Source organism: Vespa mandarinia, chromosome 5 (assembly GCF_050613455.1).
Source record: "Vespa mandarinia isolate Hongniang chromosome 5, ASM5061345v1, whole genome shotgun sequence".
Lineage (NCBI taxonomy): Eukaryota > Metazoa > Arthropoda > Insecta > Hymenoptera > Vespidae > Vespa > Vespa mandarinia.
The window spans coordinates 6,760,001-6,774,255 of NC_140814.1; the positions used below are offsets into that span (position 1 = coordinate 6,760,001).

Here is a 14,255-nt window from a genome sequence, read left to right on the forward strand (position 1 = left end):
AATCCTTTCGATTGGATCTCCTTTTACCAATCACCTCTCACCTTTCTATATGGAGTATTCTTCGTCACAAGGCTGAGATCGTCTATTAAACTTTTTGTCACATTAAATTTCATTCTAGATTTTTCAACTTGTACGAGACATCAAGCACCCTTATCGTTTCCCCTCTCTCTCTCTTTCTCTCTCTTTCCCCCTCTCACTTTTTTGTAGGCATGCGTTCAATCTGAAATACCTATCAGACTACTTGCTTACTTGTGGAATCTTCTTATCGTTGCTTGTGGATTTCTCTTTACTAGTTTCTCACAAATTCTACAACCTGACTCTAAGTTGAAGGAAAGAGAGAGAGACAGAGAGAGAGAGAGAGAGAGAGAGAGAGAGAGAGAGAGAGAGAGAGAGAGAGAGAGAGAGAGAGAGAGAGAGAGTACACGCATAACTGCTACGAGGGTAAACGCGAAAATCGATCGAGTTTATGGCCGATCGTTTCTCGTCATCGTAAATCATCGTTGTTCAACGAACGTTCGCGATTTCATTCGACGCGTTTTATAATATTTTCCAGGTCCTACTACCTTTTATTTACGATCATTGAAATAAATCGGCTCGAAATTACGTACGAAAATATTTGACGGGATATATATACTTCGTTGAAATTGAAACGATTGCGAATAATTATAACGTAAAATACGATGAAACTTTAGATGACTTTGTAATTTTGCTTGTCGTTTGAAAATGAAACAGGCGACTTTCGTTTAACCATTGTTCAAAAGCGTTCTTTGTTAACGATTATACCGAATAGCCGTCTATATCATGGATCTGATCGAAAATACGTGTAATCGTAAGCGAGCCAACGAAACGTACAAAACTCAACGGATTCCTGATACGTATACGTATGGAAGAAAAATCATCGTCGATATATGTAGTTATTAGTCGATTTGAAATATTTGAATAATTCTTAATTAATGTGACGTTTACACGAATTTGAGTGCGCGCTTTTATACACATCGATACTGATGCATGCACAAAGTTACATATGTATGTAATACCCCATTCGAGTAGCATTTTATATCATGCGTAAAGCAAATGTTTCTCCGATTAAAAGTGAATAATAATAATTTTTTGTTTTCTTTTTTTTTTTTTTCTTTTTTCTTTTTTACTCTTCTCCTCTCTCGTTTCTTATTTATTTTTTTCCGCTTATTATTTTATTCTTCTTATTTTTACCAAGATAATAAGACCCTTTGGATAACATCGGATAGTCGTCATTTTCGCGAGAGTCGTCATGCAACGATCGTTAACTATCGGCTATTCGCATTTAGTAATGCATAAAAGTATTCACTGGCGTTTGGCCGGCGGCCAGACTCGTGTTTGCAGCCATCGATAATACAAGACGTCATAAAAATTCTCTTGCTTATTGGTTATAGTCACGACAGTCGATTCTTCTTTTCTTTTTCTTTTTTCTTTCTTCCTTTCTTTTTTTTTTTCTTTTCTCTCTCTTTTCTTTTTTTTTTTTTTTTTCTTACTTACTTTTTTACTTTTATTTGCTTTCTTCTTCTTTTTTTTTTTTCTTAATCCTTCCTATAATAATTAGATAATGGCTTATCAAGACGAATTTCATTCGACATGAAAAAACTGCCTGAGAAAATTCCAATTTGAACACTCTCACGTAACCCTCCCCTCGCATCCCCTTCACCCCTTCAACCAATATGGATTCCTTACATCAGAAAATTCCATGAATTTCTTGCAACGTTATCTATCTCCGATACATTGAATGAAGACTCACGAATCCTCGCCGCTCGTCGGAAATTCCGACAGGCTGTTGGCATTTTCATCGAACACATATTGGTCGATATTTCGAATTGCACGAATAAATATCGATTGACAATTTGAATATTACCGTATCACAGATTACGTCTGATAGATGAGTTTGGTAATCGAATCGTTGATTTGTAACTGTATGGACCATATTGCGCTATAACGAAAGATAGAGAGAGAGAGAGAGAGAGAGAGAGAGAGGATGAGAGAAGTAGCAAAATGCAATTCGAAAGACGGCCGGTCGAGCTAATCGGTGATACGTATGCAGAGAATGCTGTCTGTATCCAAGGGGTGAGATAACTTTAACGTCGATCTCGGCTAAAATGGTGGTGAATTTTCGTCGTTTGCCAAACGACCAGGAGGGAAAGGGTGATGAGAGAGAGAGAGAGAGAGAGAGAGAGAGAGAGAGAGAGATATGGGTGGTGAGAGGGGGGTTGAAAGAGGCTGGCTCAGAGTCGTGCGTTGAGAAGGGTGGTTAATTGGCAAAGCGCGATAAGGTGTCTGGCCCCGATATGCATATGAATGGTGAATATTCCGTTTGCTGGATGCGGTGACGTCACTTCAGATGCAAATGCGACTTCCGTGCACTCTCTCTAGTTTTTTCTCTCTCTCTCTCTCTCTCTCTCTCTCTCTCTTTCTCTCTTGGCTCGAGCCTATCGACTTTTCTAGAAGTACAGGATAACATGGCAAATGACTCTGCTACTTTTACTTAATTTAACTGGCTAATTCTTAATTGAACTTATCATTATGTTCTTTACGACGATAATTTGTCGTGAAACAATTCAAGAACTGTATAAAGTAAGGAAAAAAATGATTAAGATACTGAAAGAAATATTATAACGTGTAATTTAGTTAATCGTTCATGGATTTATCCGTCTATTAATCAATTCATTTTTCTAGGCTCGATATATCAGACATTGATGATGTTGTTTAAAGAGGAATCTTTTTTTTTTTTTTTTTTTTTTCGTTTTCCTTTTTTCATTAATGTCATTCAACTCGATCATCGATATATCATCGTTGACCTTTTTTTTTTTAATCGATCGATCGAAAAGAATTATATGAAAAAAATTCTATGAACAAGTTTGACTTAATATCTCTCGTTGGTCACGTAAGATAAATACTAGAATTTGTGTGAAAGATGGGTTAATTGGTTTATCAGGAAAAAGGTTACTAGGAGAGCGTTAGGAGTTCTTAAGAAAATGGAAATAAAATCAACAGTCAGGAGGGGACTTTTACTTCGATTCACGTAACACCCTCTTTCATGTTTTAATTCATTCGCTATGAACTTGAGACTTAACTGTTTTCGCGGTTATAGCACTTCTAGCCGATTCATAAAATCTAATCCGTGGCATTGCAGTTCTGGACTCGGTAAACTTTGTTAGTACCTTCTCAAAGTTACACTCGCTTTCTAGTGAACGCAACGTTCGCGACCTTTTATCGTATTAATAATGAATATACTCCATGAGTATTACGTTCTATTATATATAGCATTTATCATTGTCATTTTGAGATGACAATTGACGATTCGTTAAAAATTTAAAAGAGAATAATTCTCATGCGTTTTTAATGTATGATAGTTAAAGTAAAACAATTCTTTATTATATTTATTATACGATTAAATAAATCTATATATGTTTCTTGATCGATCATTTGGAAATATAAATTTTTTCAATTATTATCAAATAAATCATTATAATCGTTTGTTTGTTTACATGTTATTTTTTTAAATGTATCGATAACTTCGAAAGTCATTCCTAAGATATATTCGATGTCATCCATGGCAGTAGTAGTTCGCTTGATCGTTTGTACGTTCGTTCCTTCGTTCGTTCGTTTCGAAACTTTGAACTTTTGAGTTACGTTCTATGTTAGAGCTAAGATCTGAGATCCGATTTCGTAGAATGAGGTCGGAATCCCGAGAGGTTGGGTTGGTCGCCTCGGCGCCTTCGAGGAACTTCACCAAATCAAGTTACGCGTTGCTGCTGCATTAACCCCATCGGAAGTTGGTGTCTGTTCCTTCGTAACCCTACATACCAATGTTTCGCGGACATCCAGACCCGAGAAATGAGCTCTCTCAGCATAGATTCCTGTTTACATCGGTGCACGTTGTCCGTCTTAGCCGTATTCAAGGACCCACAACTTCCATCCTAACCACTAAATACATTCATGACTTCTCTCTCTCTCTCTCTCTCTTCATTTGGAATATTAGTCGGTTCATTCCATTCATTGAAGTGTTACGAAAAAAAAAAAAATACAAATACCAAATAATTTTCGAGCATAAATATTATTTGATCAAAGGAAAATTATGACTTATTATCGTATACATATATTATACGTATTTATATATATATATATATATATATATATATATATATATATTTTTTTTTTTTGTTAATAATTCCGCATTATCATACTTTGATAGATACAATCACAAAATTAAAAAAGAAAATGGGAAAAAGCGATAGATTCAATTTTTTTTTTCAGATTTTCAATTGAAATCATTTTCACCATTCTCGGTACAATTATCACAAGGAATTAGAGCCAATTCGTTATTCTTCCTTCTTAAATAGATTTGCCTTATGCGCGACGATTTGAAAAGAAAAATCGATTACTCGTGCCTCGTTTGACGAATATCTTTTATCTTATATTTCATCTACTCTTTTCTTTTATTTTCAATCTATTAAACGAGACTCAGAGATAAACGATAGTGTCAACTAAAATAATGAATAGGAAGGTGAAGAAAAAAGAAAAAAAAAAAAAAGAAGAAGTTATGATCCTTCCTATTCATTGAATCATTATTTAGGAAGCGAGGAGGGATGGGGTGGGAGGAGGGATATTAAATTTTAACGAGATACCGTGTGATCGAATACAGAAATTCGTGAATGGACAAAATGAATAAATATATTAAATCACGATACTTTCGATAACTTATCACGGAACAAAGTGTCTCGATCTAATGAGGAAGATAATTGGCGTAAAGTGCATTCGTATCAAAATTCAGTCGGATTAATGTTCGTTCGCGTTAAATATTCGAGTTGATAAGTACGCCTCGGGGTAGTGGTGATAGTGGTGATGGTGGTGGTGGTGGTGGTGATGGTGGTGATAGTAGGAGAAGGATAGTGGTATGGGTACTCACTCGGTAATGGCGAAAGTTAGTCGAAGTCGAAATTTACGTAGCGAAATTTCGGACGTTCTCGTTCCTCTACCAATTTCGAACGAGGTGCGAGAAATAGAGAGGAGGAGAGAGAAGAACGAGAGAGAAAGAGAGAAAGAGAGAGAGAGAGAGAGAGAGAAAGAGAAGATAGTGAAAGAGAATTAAACGAAATATGTAGTTTGCCGAAATCCGATTGAAACAACAAAACCAAACATTATATTTCATTTATATTTCAATTATTATCCAAATTCTTTTCTTCGTTTGTTATCGTAACTTTTTCGTGATATAATGCATATAATCGGAAAAGAAATATATGAAGGAAAGTTTATCGGTATTTTCGCGAAAAAAATAAAATCACGAACTTGAAATAAACTCTGAGCACACTTGACATCATCAAGTAGAATTACTTTGTAACTCTTACTCTTTCTCTCAAACTCTCTTTCTCTCTCTCTCTCTCTCTCTCTCTCTCTCTCTCTCTCTCTCTCTCATTCTTTCTCACACAAAGATACAAATACTTTATATCGTGTAATATTTGTTAATAGCGATTTTCATCGAGCGAATGCATTTGTCCAACGATAGGAGAACGACATCGATCGGTATTTAATTACATTCCGATATGGTAATAATTAAAAACTCTCCTTTCGTTTATGTTTTTAACATGGAACAGGACTCCACGATAAATCGATAGAGATTATTTAAATCAGAATGTTTAAGGGTTCTTCGTTTAGAAGAGAAAAATCGTGTTTCCCTTGTGCATAAATTCGTTTTTCGAAAAATAATTACTAGATTTCATAATAATTTTGGTGGATATTCTTCGTTTGAATATTCTGTGTTTATATGCGTGTGTGTATATATATATATATATGTGTATATATATGTATGTATGTAGTTTGGAGAATCGTCTCTCAGGAAAACAATTCAAACTTGGATAGTTGGTTCTGTCCAAATAATGTACTACTTCGGCGAATCAACCAGCTCTAAGAGAATTTTCCTGAAACAGTTTCCAAAGAATTGGAAAAGAAGATAGTAAAGAGACAATGTTTGCGAAGTACGTTTGTGAATTTCTTCATTTGTGATGATTCTGAATGAATGTCTTCCGAAAAGGGAGAATATTCATTTTATCCAAGTGAAAACGATACTACCTTGGTAAAGATAGGGTAAGAGGTTGATATCTAGAAAATAACAAGTTATTTGCCGTATATTTTAAGTTATATGCTACATGAGCATTCATCTTTATGTATTGGATTATGTAAATGAGAATCACAGGATTCCGTGAGTTTTTCTTTATATATCATCTCCTCACAAATATTTTCTGGATTCTATTGATGTATTTATATATGTATGTATGTATGTCGTTTGATTTTTACGATGTTTTTCATCTTTTTATTAACACTCAAATGAGCTTTCATTGATATCTCGTGATCAATCCAACTTTTTCTTTTTACTTTTTTTTTTTTCCTCTTCATCTCTTATTCTTCTCTGCTATGGTATTTGTCTACGCTAAGTATAACATCAATTTGTAAATATGTAAGGGAGAAAATTTTCATAAGTCGCGTACATCATGTTGGCTCGTTTTGTTACTGTTGTAAAGGATTATACGAGACGTATGCACGTCTTGTAACACGGAAAGATCATGTTTCTCTTATGCTCACTGTTTTATTCTCAAAAGGAACGAAGAGGATGACGTTGCTTACTTGCTAGAGAAAGAGAAGTGCAAGGAACTTGCGACTAAGTGGAAGAGAAGCGCTCGGTGGACTTGTTGCTTTAAAAGGTTCATCTCGAAAACGACAACTACTACGACATATAAGAAGAAGAAGAAGAAGAAGAAGAAGAAGTAGAAGTGGTAGACTAGGAAACGTGCGATCTTGAAATCTTGCCCTTTGGAAGGTCTCGCAATTTTCATAGGTTTGCTCTCTCTTTCTCTCTCTCTGTCTCTCTCAGATTTCTTTAATTACGGCTTTGAACCGTCACGAGGCCGTAGACGAACTCGAAAACATTTCGAAATTAAAACGTTTCTCGTGTTCGTACATCGATCATTTTCTAACGAACGAGATCAGTAAATATTTCATTTCTTGTCTTTCTGTCTCTATATCTTTTTCTCACTCTCTCTCTCTCTCTCTCTCTCTCTCTATTTCTCACTTTATTTCTGTGCTCGGAAATATTGCAAGCTCAATCCTGGAGATTCTTCAACGAATCTCGAAATTCTTTTCGAGAAGATGAGAAACGAGTTCAGATATCGAAGCTGTGATTCTCTTCCTATCTCTTTTTCCTTTTTCTCACGGATATTCTTTCTTTCTCTCTCTCTTTCTCTCTCTCTCTCTCTCTCTCTCTCTCTCTCTCTCTTTCTCTTCCCTCTCAGAAATCTTTACGAGCAAGTCGCGAGAAATGAAAAAAACTCTTTCGAGCCCACTTCCTTTCGTCATTCTACCTTTCCCTCGACAAAGTTCTCGTTTCAGTGATCTCGCCTCGTAAAGACGGACACGGTAATTAAATATTTCTGGTCGGGAATGAATATCACGAAACAGTGGCTTCTAACGTCAGTTAATTAGTCTTTTTGCTTGAAACATTCATCAGCTTTGAAGGAAGGAAGGAAGGATGGAAGGAGAGTAAAAAAAAATAAAACGTAAGGAAGAGAGGAAAGAGAAGAAAATCGATTTAGTAAGCGATTTCTCATCTTGTTTTTACTTTTTCTTTTTTTTTTCTTCTTTTTTTTTTCTTTTTCTTTTTTTCATCTCCGAAAGTTTTTCAAAGTTTTCAAGGGAGGTAGTTTTAAATTTTTCACGAGTATTTCTTTTCTCCATAATTTTCATTAAACCTTTTAAATTATGCAGATATATATGTATATATACACGTATGCATGCCCACACACACATACACACATAGACATACACACACACACACACACACACATATACACATGTACATATATACATACATACATACATACATATACACGTATACCAGCATGTATTTGAAATTCTTAGTTACGGGAAACTAGAGCGGATTACGGATTTTCCATGTAGACTATATACGATGGTAGAAACTAACTGAAGAAGAATGTATCGTAGTCTGGTAATCTTTGCATATAACGTTAGCGTCTCTATGGCGCCGGGATGAGACAGAAGAAAAGGGAGAAACTTCGAAGGTACGATTTAAGGAGTCAAACGTTGGCATATCCCTATACATATATATATATATATATATATATATATATATATATATATATATATTCTACAGTTTCAGTTAGGTGGATTTATATGAAGCACGCGATAAGTTTACTTTTTCACGATATTTCCAACCAAGAATCGTGGATTAAAGCAGATGTACAATGATAGAGACACATATGTATGTTACTACGTAAGCATGTATTCAGGACATATATACGAGATAGACGTAGACGATCGTCGTTTAAAAAAGTGAGAGAGAGAGAGAGAGAGAGAGAGAGAGAGAGAGAGAGAGCGGTCGTTGCCATCATACTATCAGACTCGTCGAATAGAAAAGAACAAAAATAGAAACTATTATTCTTGGGACAATAGGCCCGACGAGCTTTTTACTCGTTATCGGTTTTCAACGAGTCCTCGCACTCGACTACTAGTAGTCTCGGTGAAATCATTCGTGTTTCTTCTTCGAATGCACTTTATCAACACCCTTACGAAATCCTTTCGAAATTTCAATCTTCAAATCTTGAGAAAGAAAAAGGCCAAGATGCTGATACGTTTACATAGATCTATATTTATGTATGTCTTTCTCTCTCTCTCTCTCTCTCTCTCTCTCTCTGTATGTGTGTGTATATGTGTGTATAACATAATAGTAGCAAGTGGAAGAGACGATCACAAAGAAAGAGTGCAATTTGCAATGACAAAGGGCGACTCTCGTCTGCTTCCTGATCCGATAACCTATTTGGCCGATATACACTGACGATAGATACACACACACAGACACACACATTCTCTCTCTCTCTCTCTCTCACGCACATCTATACGTTAAGAAAGCAGTCTCACAAACGCGATACGGAAGAAAGAAAGACACGCAAGGTTGTTCCAGACAGGAGAACCGGAAATTCGTATCTGACCCCCTTGCACCCCCTATTTCTTATATTTCTATCTCTCTCGCTAAACTTCCTTCCTTCTCTTCCTTCTCCTCTTTACCCCTACTCCTTCTCGTTTCGATTGCCCGAGAAACTGAGGGATCAAACAGCCAGGGGCTACTCTCGAGTAAATTCTACTATCTTTTACAGCGCTTTTTCTCTATGCTTTTTCTTCGCTCATCCTCCCTCCTTTCTCTCATCCTTTCTCTCTTTCTCTCTCTCTCTCTCTCTCTCTCTCTCTCTCTTCGTCTTTCCTTGTCTTTATTTCTTTTCTTCTTGATTTCTCTATTTCTTCGCCTTATTTTTTTCTCACTTCTCCATTAACTAACGTCTTTTATCTTTCAACCTCGTGAAACTTTCTTATTATCTGTATAAGAAATGCACGAGGCTTCAAAAGCGTCCAATTAAATTGCACTTTTTTTTATCTTTAAGAATAATGAAATGGAACGGAGATATAGAGAGTAAGAGATAGAGATAGAGATAGAGATAGAGAGAGAGAGAGAGAGAGAGAGAGAAAGTAGTGGACTCACCAATTTCTATTAATAAAACTATTTATTTTCACTATTATTGTTTTCTCTCTTTCTCCCTCGTTCTTTGTCTTTCTATTTCTTTATTTTTCTCTCAAATATATTTCTCCTTTTACCTATTTAATTTACTTAAGAAAAATTCTATTCTGCTTTGATTTTGCACTCTCTCAAAATAATAAAATCCTAATGATCATTAGTATTTTCTTTTAGATTTAGATGATAAGGATCTCTATGACATTGTACTTACCCGTCGATTAGCGGAACATCCCTGAGTATCCTTCGAGCTGCTGCAAGCCGATCTCCAGCGTGAGCCGCGAGCAAGATCCTCGTCAGGAGCTGACCCAGAACCATCACGCCCACCACCATCCTCATCCTCCTCCTCGCTGGACCCACAGTCCGTCCTTATTAAAGTCCTCATGCCATCACCGTCGACCTACCAACTCTCTCTCTCCCTCTCTCTCTCCTCTCCTTCTTCTTCTATTACTTCTTCTTCTTTCGAGATACGTAAATAATCTTTATTATCCTTCTTCTTTCCTCGCACTATTTCTTCTTTTTTATTCTTTCTGTTTTCCAAAAAAAAAAAAAAAAAAAAAAAAAAGAAATAAGACAAAAGGAAAAAGCAAAAAAGATCACAAACTACGATATTATCCGTCGAAAAAAAACCCGATAGAAAAATGTTCCTTTTTTTCGTCACTCGTACTATTTAATCTTCTAACACTTGCTTCTTCCTTCTTCTACTTGTTGTTGTTGTTGTTGTTGTTGTTCTTCTTCTTCTTCTTCTTCTTCTTCTTTTCTGTCCTTTCTTTTTCTTTTTTTTTTCCTTTTTTTTTTTTTTTATTAGTTCAAAGATAACAAGATTCAGAGATCAACGTTTGCCATTCTTCTCATGTCCTCTTTATCTCCGTGGCATTCGTCTTCGCACGTATCCAAAGCGTCGTCCTCGATTTCTCACTTCCAACACCCACAGGACCACTTTTTTCTATTTTTTTTTTTTTTTTTTTTTTCTTCTTCCTGGAGTCACGCTAGATCCGTCGATGTACTTTCTGTATCCTCTTCCCTTTCTTTCTATCCCTTTTTCCAATCCACCCTTAGAGGATTAACCTTAAAAAGTCATCCCTTTCGATTCGTTTCTTCTTTGTCGACGCCCGTTATCCTTTTTCTTTTCTTTTTTCTTCCTTCCTTCCTTTCCTCTCTTCCTTCCTTCCTTCTCTTTCCTTTTCTATTTTTCTTACTTAACGTTCTGTCTCTTTCTCAGCTTTTCGAACTCTCCATCGAACTTTGCCTCGAGAGATTTATTTCGATACCGCGATCCAATATCTTCTTTTTCAAACCAAAGCACCGTTATCTCGCGGTCCACTTTTGAGGATTATTCTACTCTCTCACATATCCTACTCCATCTAGTTTTTATCTTTCCCGTTCCTCTTTATCCTTTTTCCGAATGCACAATTCGAAGATTCGAGGAGACTGAAAGGAATCTTTAATTTGCACCCTTTTATGGAATTTCAAAAAGAAGAAAAACATTCCATTGAAACGTATCGTATCTTATACTTTCCTTTCTCTCTATCTCTCACTTTTTCTATACATATGTATATAATACACACGCACATACACACAAAAAATACACACGCATATATATATGTATGTGTATACATATATATATATATATATATGTGTGTATCGAAGAAAACGTTATTATTAGAAAAATTAAGGGAAGCTTAGAGTGGAAATAAAACGATCGATCAAGAACTGTCTCATTGTCAGTCAAATCGTTATACTCATTTTTCTTACTTCTTCGTTCCTTTTTTTTCTGTGTTTTTTTTTCTTTCTTCTTCTTTCTCTTTTCTTTCTTTCTTTTTTTTCTTTTTTCTTTTTTTTTTCTTTTTCTTTTTCTTTTTCTTTTTCTTTTATCTTCCTTGATTTATCGTTACGAACTAGTAATGCCGAGTAAAGAACAGTATCTTCTCGTGCTTTGGAAATCCACGAGAAAAATGATATTCTCTTTATTACTCTTCCTCTCTCTCGGAACGTGCTCGTTCTCTCGTTCCTCGTTTCTCTCGACGTGCTATTTTCCGCATCATCTTTGGTAGTCGGTGATCGTTAATCCGCAGGGAGATCGATCGGTAGTGCCGTTGGTATAAATTCGGTACTCGATTAAATTTCGCGATTAATTACACATACGAAGGCGAATGATGACACCGTCGATCGGTGACTTTTTCCGGGACGTCACCAAGTAATGGATCGTTTTTCCCTGTTAACAAAACGGTGAATTTATCCATAAATTTGACATTTCGAATATTTTGACGTTTCTATTGTTAATTCGAAAAGTTTTAATAATATCGAAAAAGAAAGGAAGAGAAAAGAGAGAAACGAAAAGAAAATAAAGAAAGTGACAAGAGGAAGTATATTTCTTCTTTCTTTTTTTTGGTTTCTCTCTTTTTTCTTTTCTTTTCCTTTTTTTTTTTGGTTTCTTTTTTCACCCCTTTGAAAAAAAATTCGCGACCATTTCGTAAAACGATAATACGCCTTTCCCGGTGACTAATTAATAATTAGAGATATTATATTCTCGGCTCTCCTTTTTTTTTCCTGGTTTATAATAAATTAAGAGAGAGAGAGAGAGAGAGAGAGAAAGAGATAGAGAGAGGGGGGAGAGAGAAAGACAGACAGATAGACAATGAATCAGCAGTTCGTAGCCAAGGCGAAAGTTTAATGTCACCCACGACTAATGAGTTAGCCTGTTCATAATTATCAATGGACGTGGGCCCGGTTCGAGCGTCTAGTTACCACCGTGATACACCGGTATTTATCTACGCGCCGATGATTAATTAGCGCTAACGACGTTAACGATCATTGGTGCCTCTCGATTCCCTCGAACGAACGAAGAGGCTTCACGGCGTCACCTCTCTCTCTCTCTCTCTCTATCTATCTATCTATCTATCTATCTATCTATCTATCTATCTATCTCTATCTCTCTTTCCCTATCGTCGTTCATCCGTCACTTCGTTCATCTCTATCTTCCTAATTCGACGTTCTACCCCACTCCATGCCATTTTGAAGTTTGGTATTTTAAGCCAATGCTTGACAGCGGCCACTTTGCCGCGCGAAACACGTCGGCCCTTCGAACTGTCTCTCTTCGTCACCCATTGATGCTCGCTGGAAATTAATTTACCTTCGTTGCACATACCACGAATTTTCAACAAAATTTACAAATTCCAACGTTTTCGTTAAGCCCTCGCGGATTGAATTCCTCGGGAGAAAAATCGTTGCGGTATGTTTTCTAAATGAATACAAATTTTCTCTCTTTCTCTCTCTCTCTCTCTCTCTCTCTCTCTTTCTGTTTCTATTTATCTATTTCTATACTTCTCTCTACGTTTTTCTTTCCCTAAAATAGATTACATTTCATTCCTTAATAGTTTGTCCGTCGAGAAAAAAAGTTTGTTACTTAACGACGGTGTCGTCGGGATGGCGAGAAGGTTTGGCGTGAAAGGGGTGTTGGATAGATCGCGTCCGTTTTAAAAAGCTTGAAAAAAGCTTTCGACGTAGTCGAAATATGACGGAAACGTAAAAGAGTAGCCAGTTTAGACGTAAGAGTTTGCCAAAGAACGGCGAACTTTCAGTCGGCAAAACTTTACGATTCATGGAAAACTTCTCGTGGAACGTCTTTGCGCGAACGAAGGAACGAAGTCCAACGTGCTAGTTAAGAAGGAAAGAGGGAAAGAGGGAAATTAAAAAAAAAAAAAAGGAAAAGAAAACTAAAGGAAACGGAACAAAGGAAAACAAAAACAAAAATGATCAAACAAATGGAGAAAAAGAGCAAAATTAAAAACACATGAGAGAGAGAGAGAGAGAGAGAGACACGAAGTTCCCTTTCCTCCCGTCTTTTTTTCCCCCCCTTCTTTACGTCCCTCTCTGCTCCTTGTATTTCTGCTCATATTTTTTTTTCTATTTGTTACATATATATATATATATATATATATATATATATATATTTTTTTTTCCCTCTTTTCTTTCTTTCTTTTTTTTTTAATTTTCAACGAGGATATCAAAAATACTGCAAATATCTCGCACCTGTTTCACGTGTCTTTCTTGTTTTTTTTCTTTTTTTTTCTTTTCTTTTCTTTTCCCGAATTTATTACGAACGGTCCTATCGTCGATCTACTTGTGTTTTATCTCTCACGCAGCGCGTCGATCGACTCGTTCTACGCGGTTCGGAGTTGAAGGCCCGACTGACGAAAACGTACGTAGAAACTCGGTACGAGCGAGGGCGCAAGCGCCTCCACTTCTCTCGCGACGATCTTCTTCTATTCCTCCTTCTCCTCCTTCTCTTCCTCCTCCTCCTCCTCTTCTTCCGGCCCGAACACTCTTTTCCTTATCCCCTCTTTCTCTCACTCTCTCTCTCTCTCTCTCTCTCTCTCTCTCTCTCTCTCTCTCTCTCTCTCTTTGCATATCTCTTTGTCTCTTTCTTTTGGTTTCTACCATACAGCATCCTTCTTCCTTGAATCGTCCAACCAAAACTCCTTTCCTTAGACACTCTACGTGTCCAAAGGGCACGTCGGCCCTTCGGTACGAAAGCAAGTCGAAAACTAGGAGTACCGTAGTTTTCCGTAGTTCTTTTTTTCTTTTGCTTTTTTCTTTCTTTTTGTTTTGTTTTGTTTTGTTTTGTTTTTTTTTCTTCTTCTTCTTTTTCTTT

The 14,255-nt window shown here is 36.3% G+C and overlaps 1 protein-coding gene across 1 annotated transcript in view; it reads right to left on the bottom strand.

Moving 5' to 3' along the window:
* LOC118441715 (dipeptidase 1) overlaps positions 1-13,777 on the bottom strand; it is a 51,025-nt gene extending 37,248 nt beyond the window's left edge. Inside the window, exons 1-2 of the mRNA XM_035866461.2 lie at positions 13,634-13,777; positions 9,816-11,816 (exon numbers count right to left, since the gene is read on the bottom strand). Of these exons, the coding sequence (XP_035722354.1) occupies positions 9,816-9,940 (125 nt within the window). The 5' untranslated portion in view covers positions 9,941-11,816; positions 13,634-13,777. The remainder of the gene's footprint in view (positions 1-9,815; positions 11,817-13,633) is intronic.
* Between the last annotated feature and the right edge of the window lie 478 nt (positions 13,778-14,255).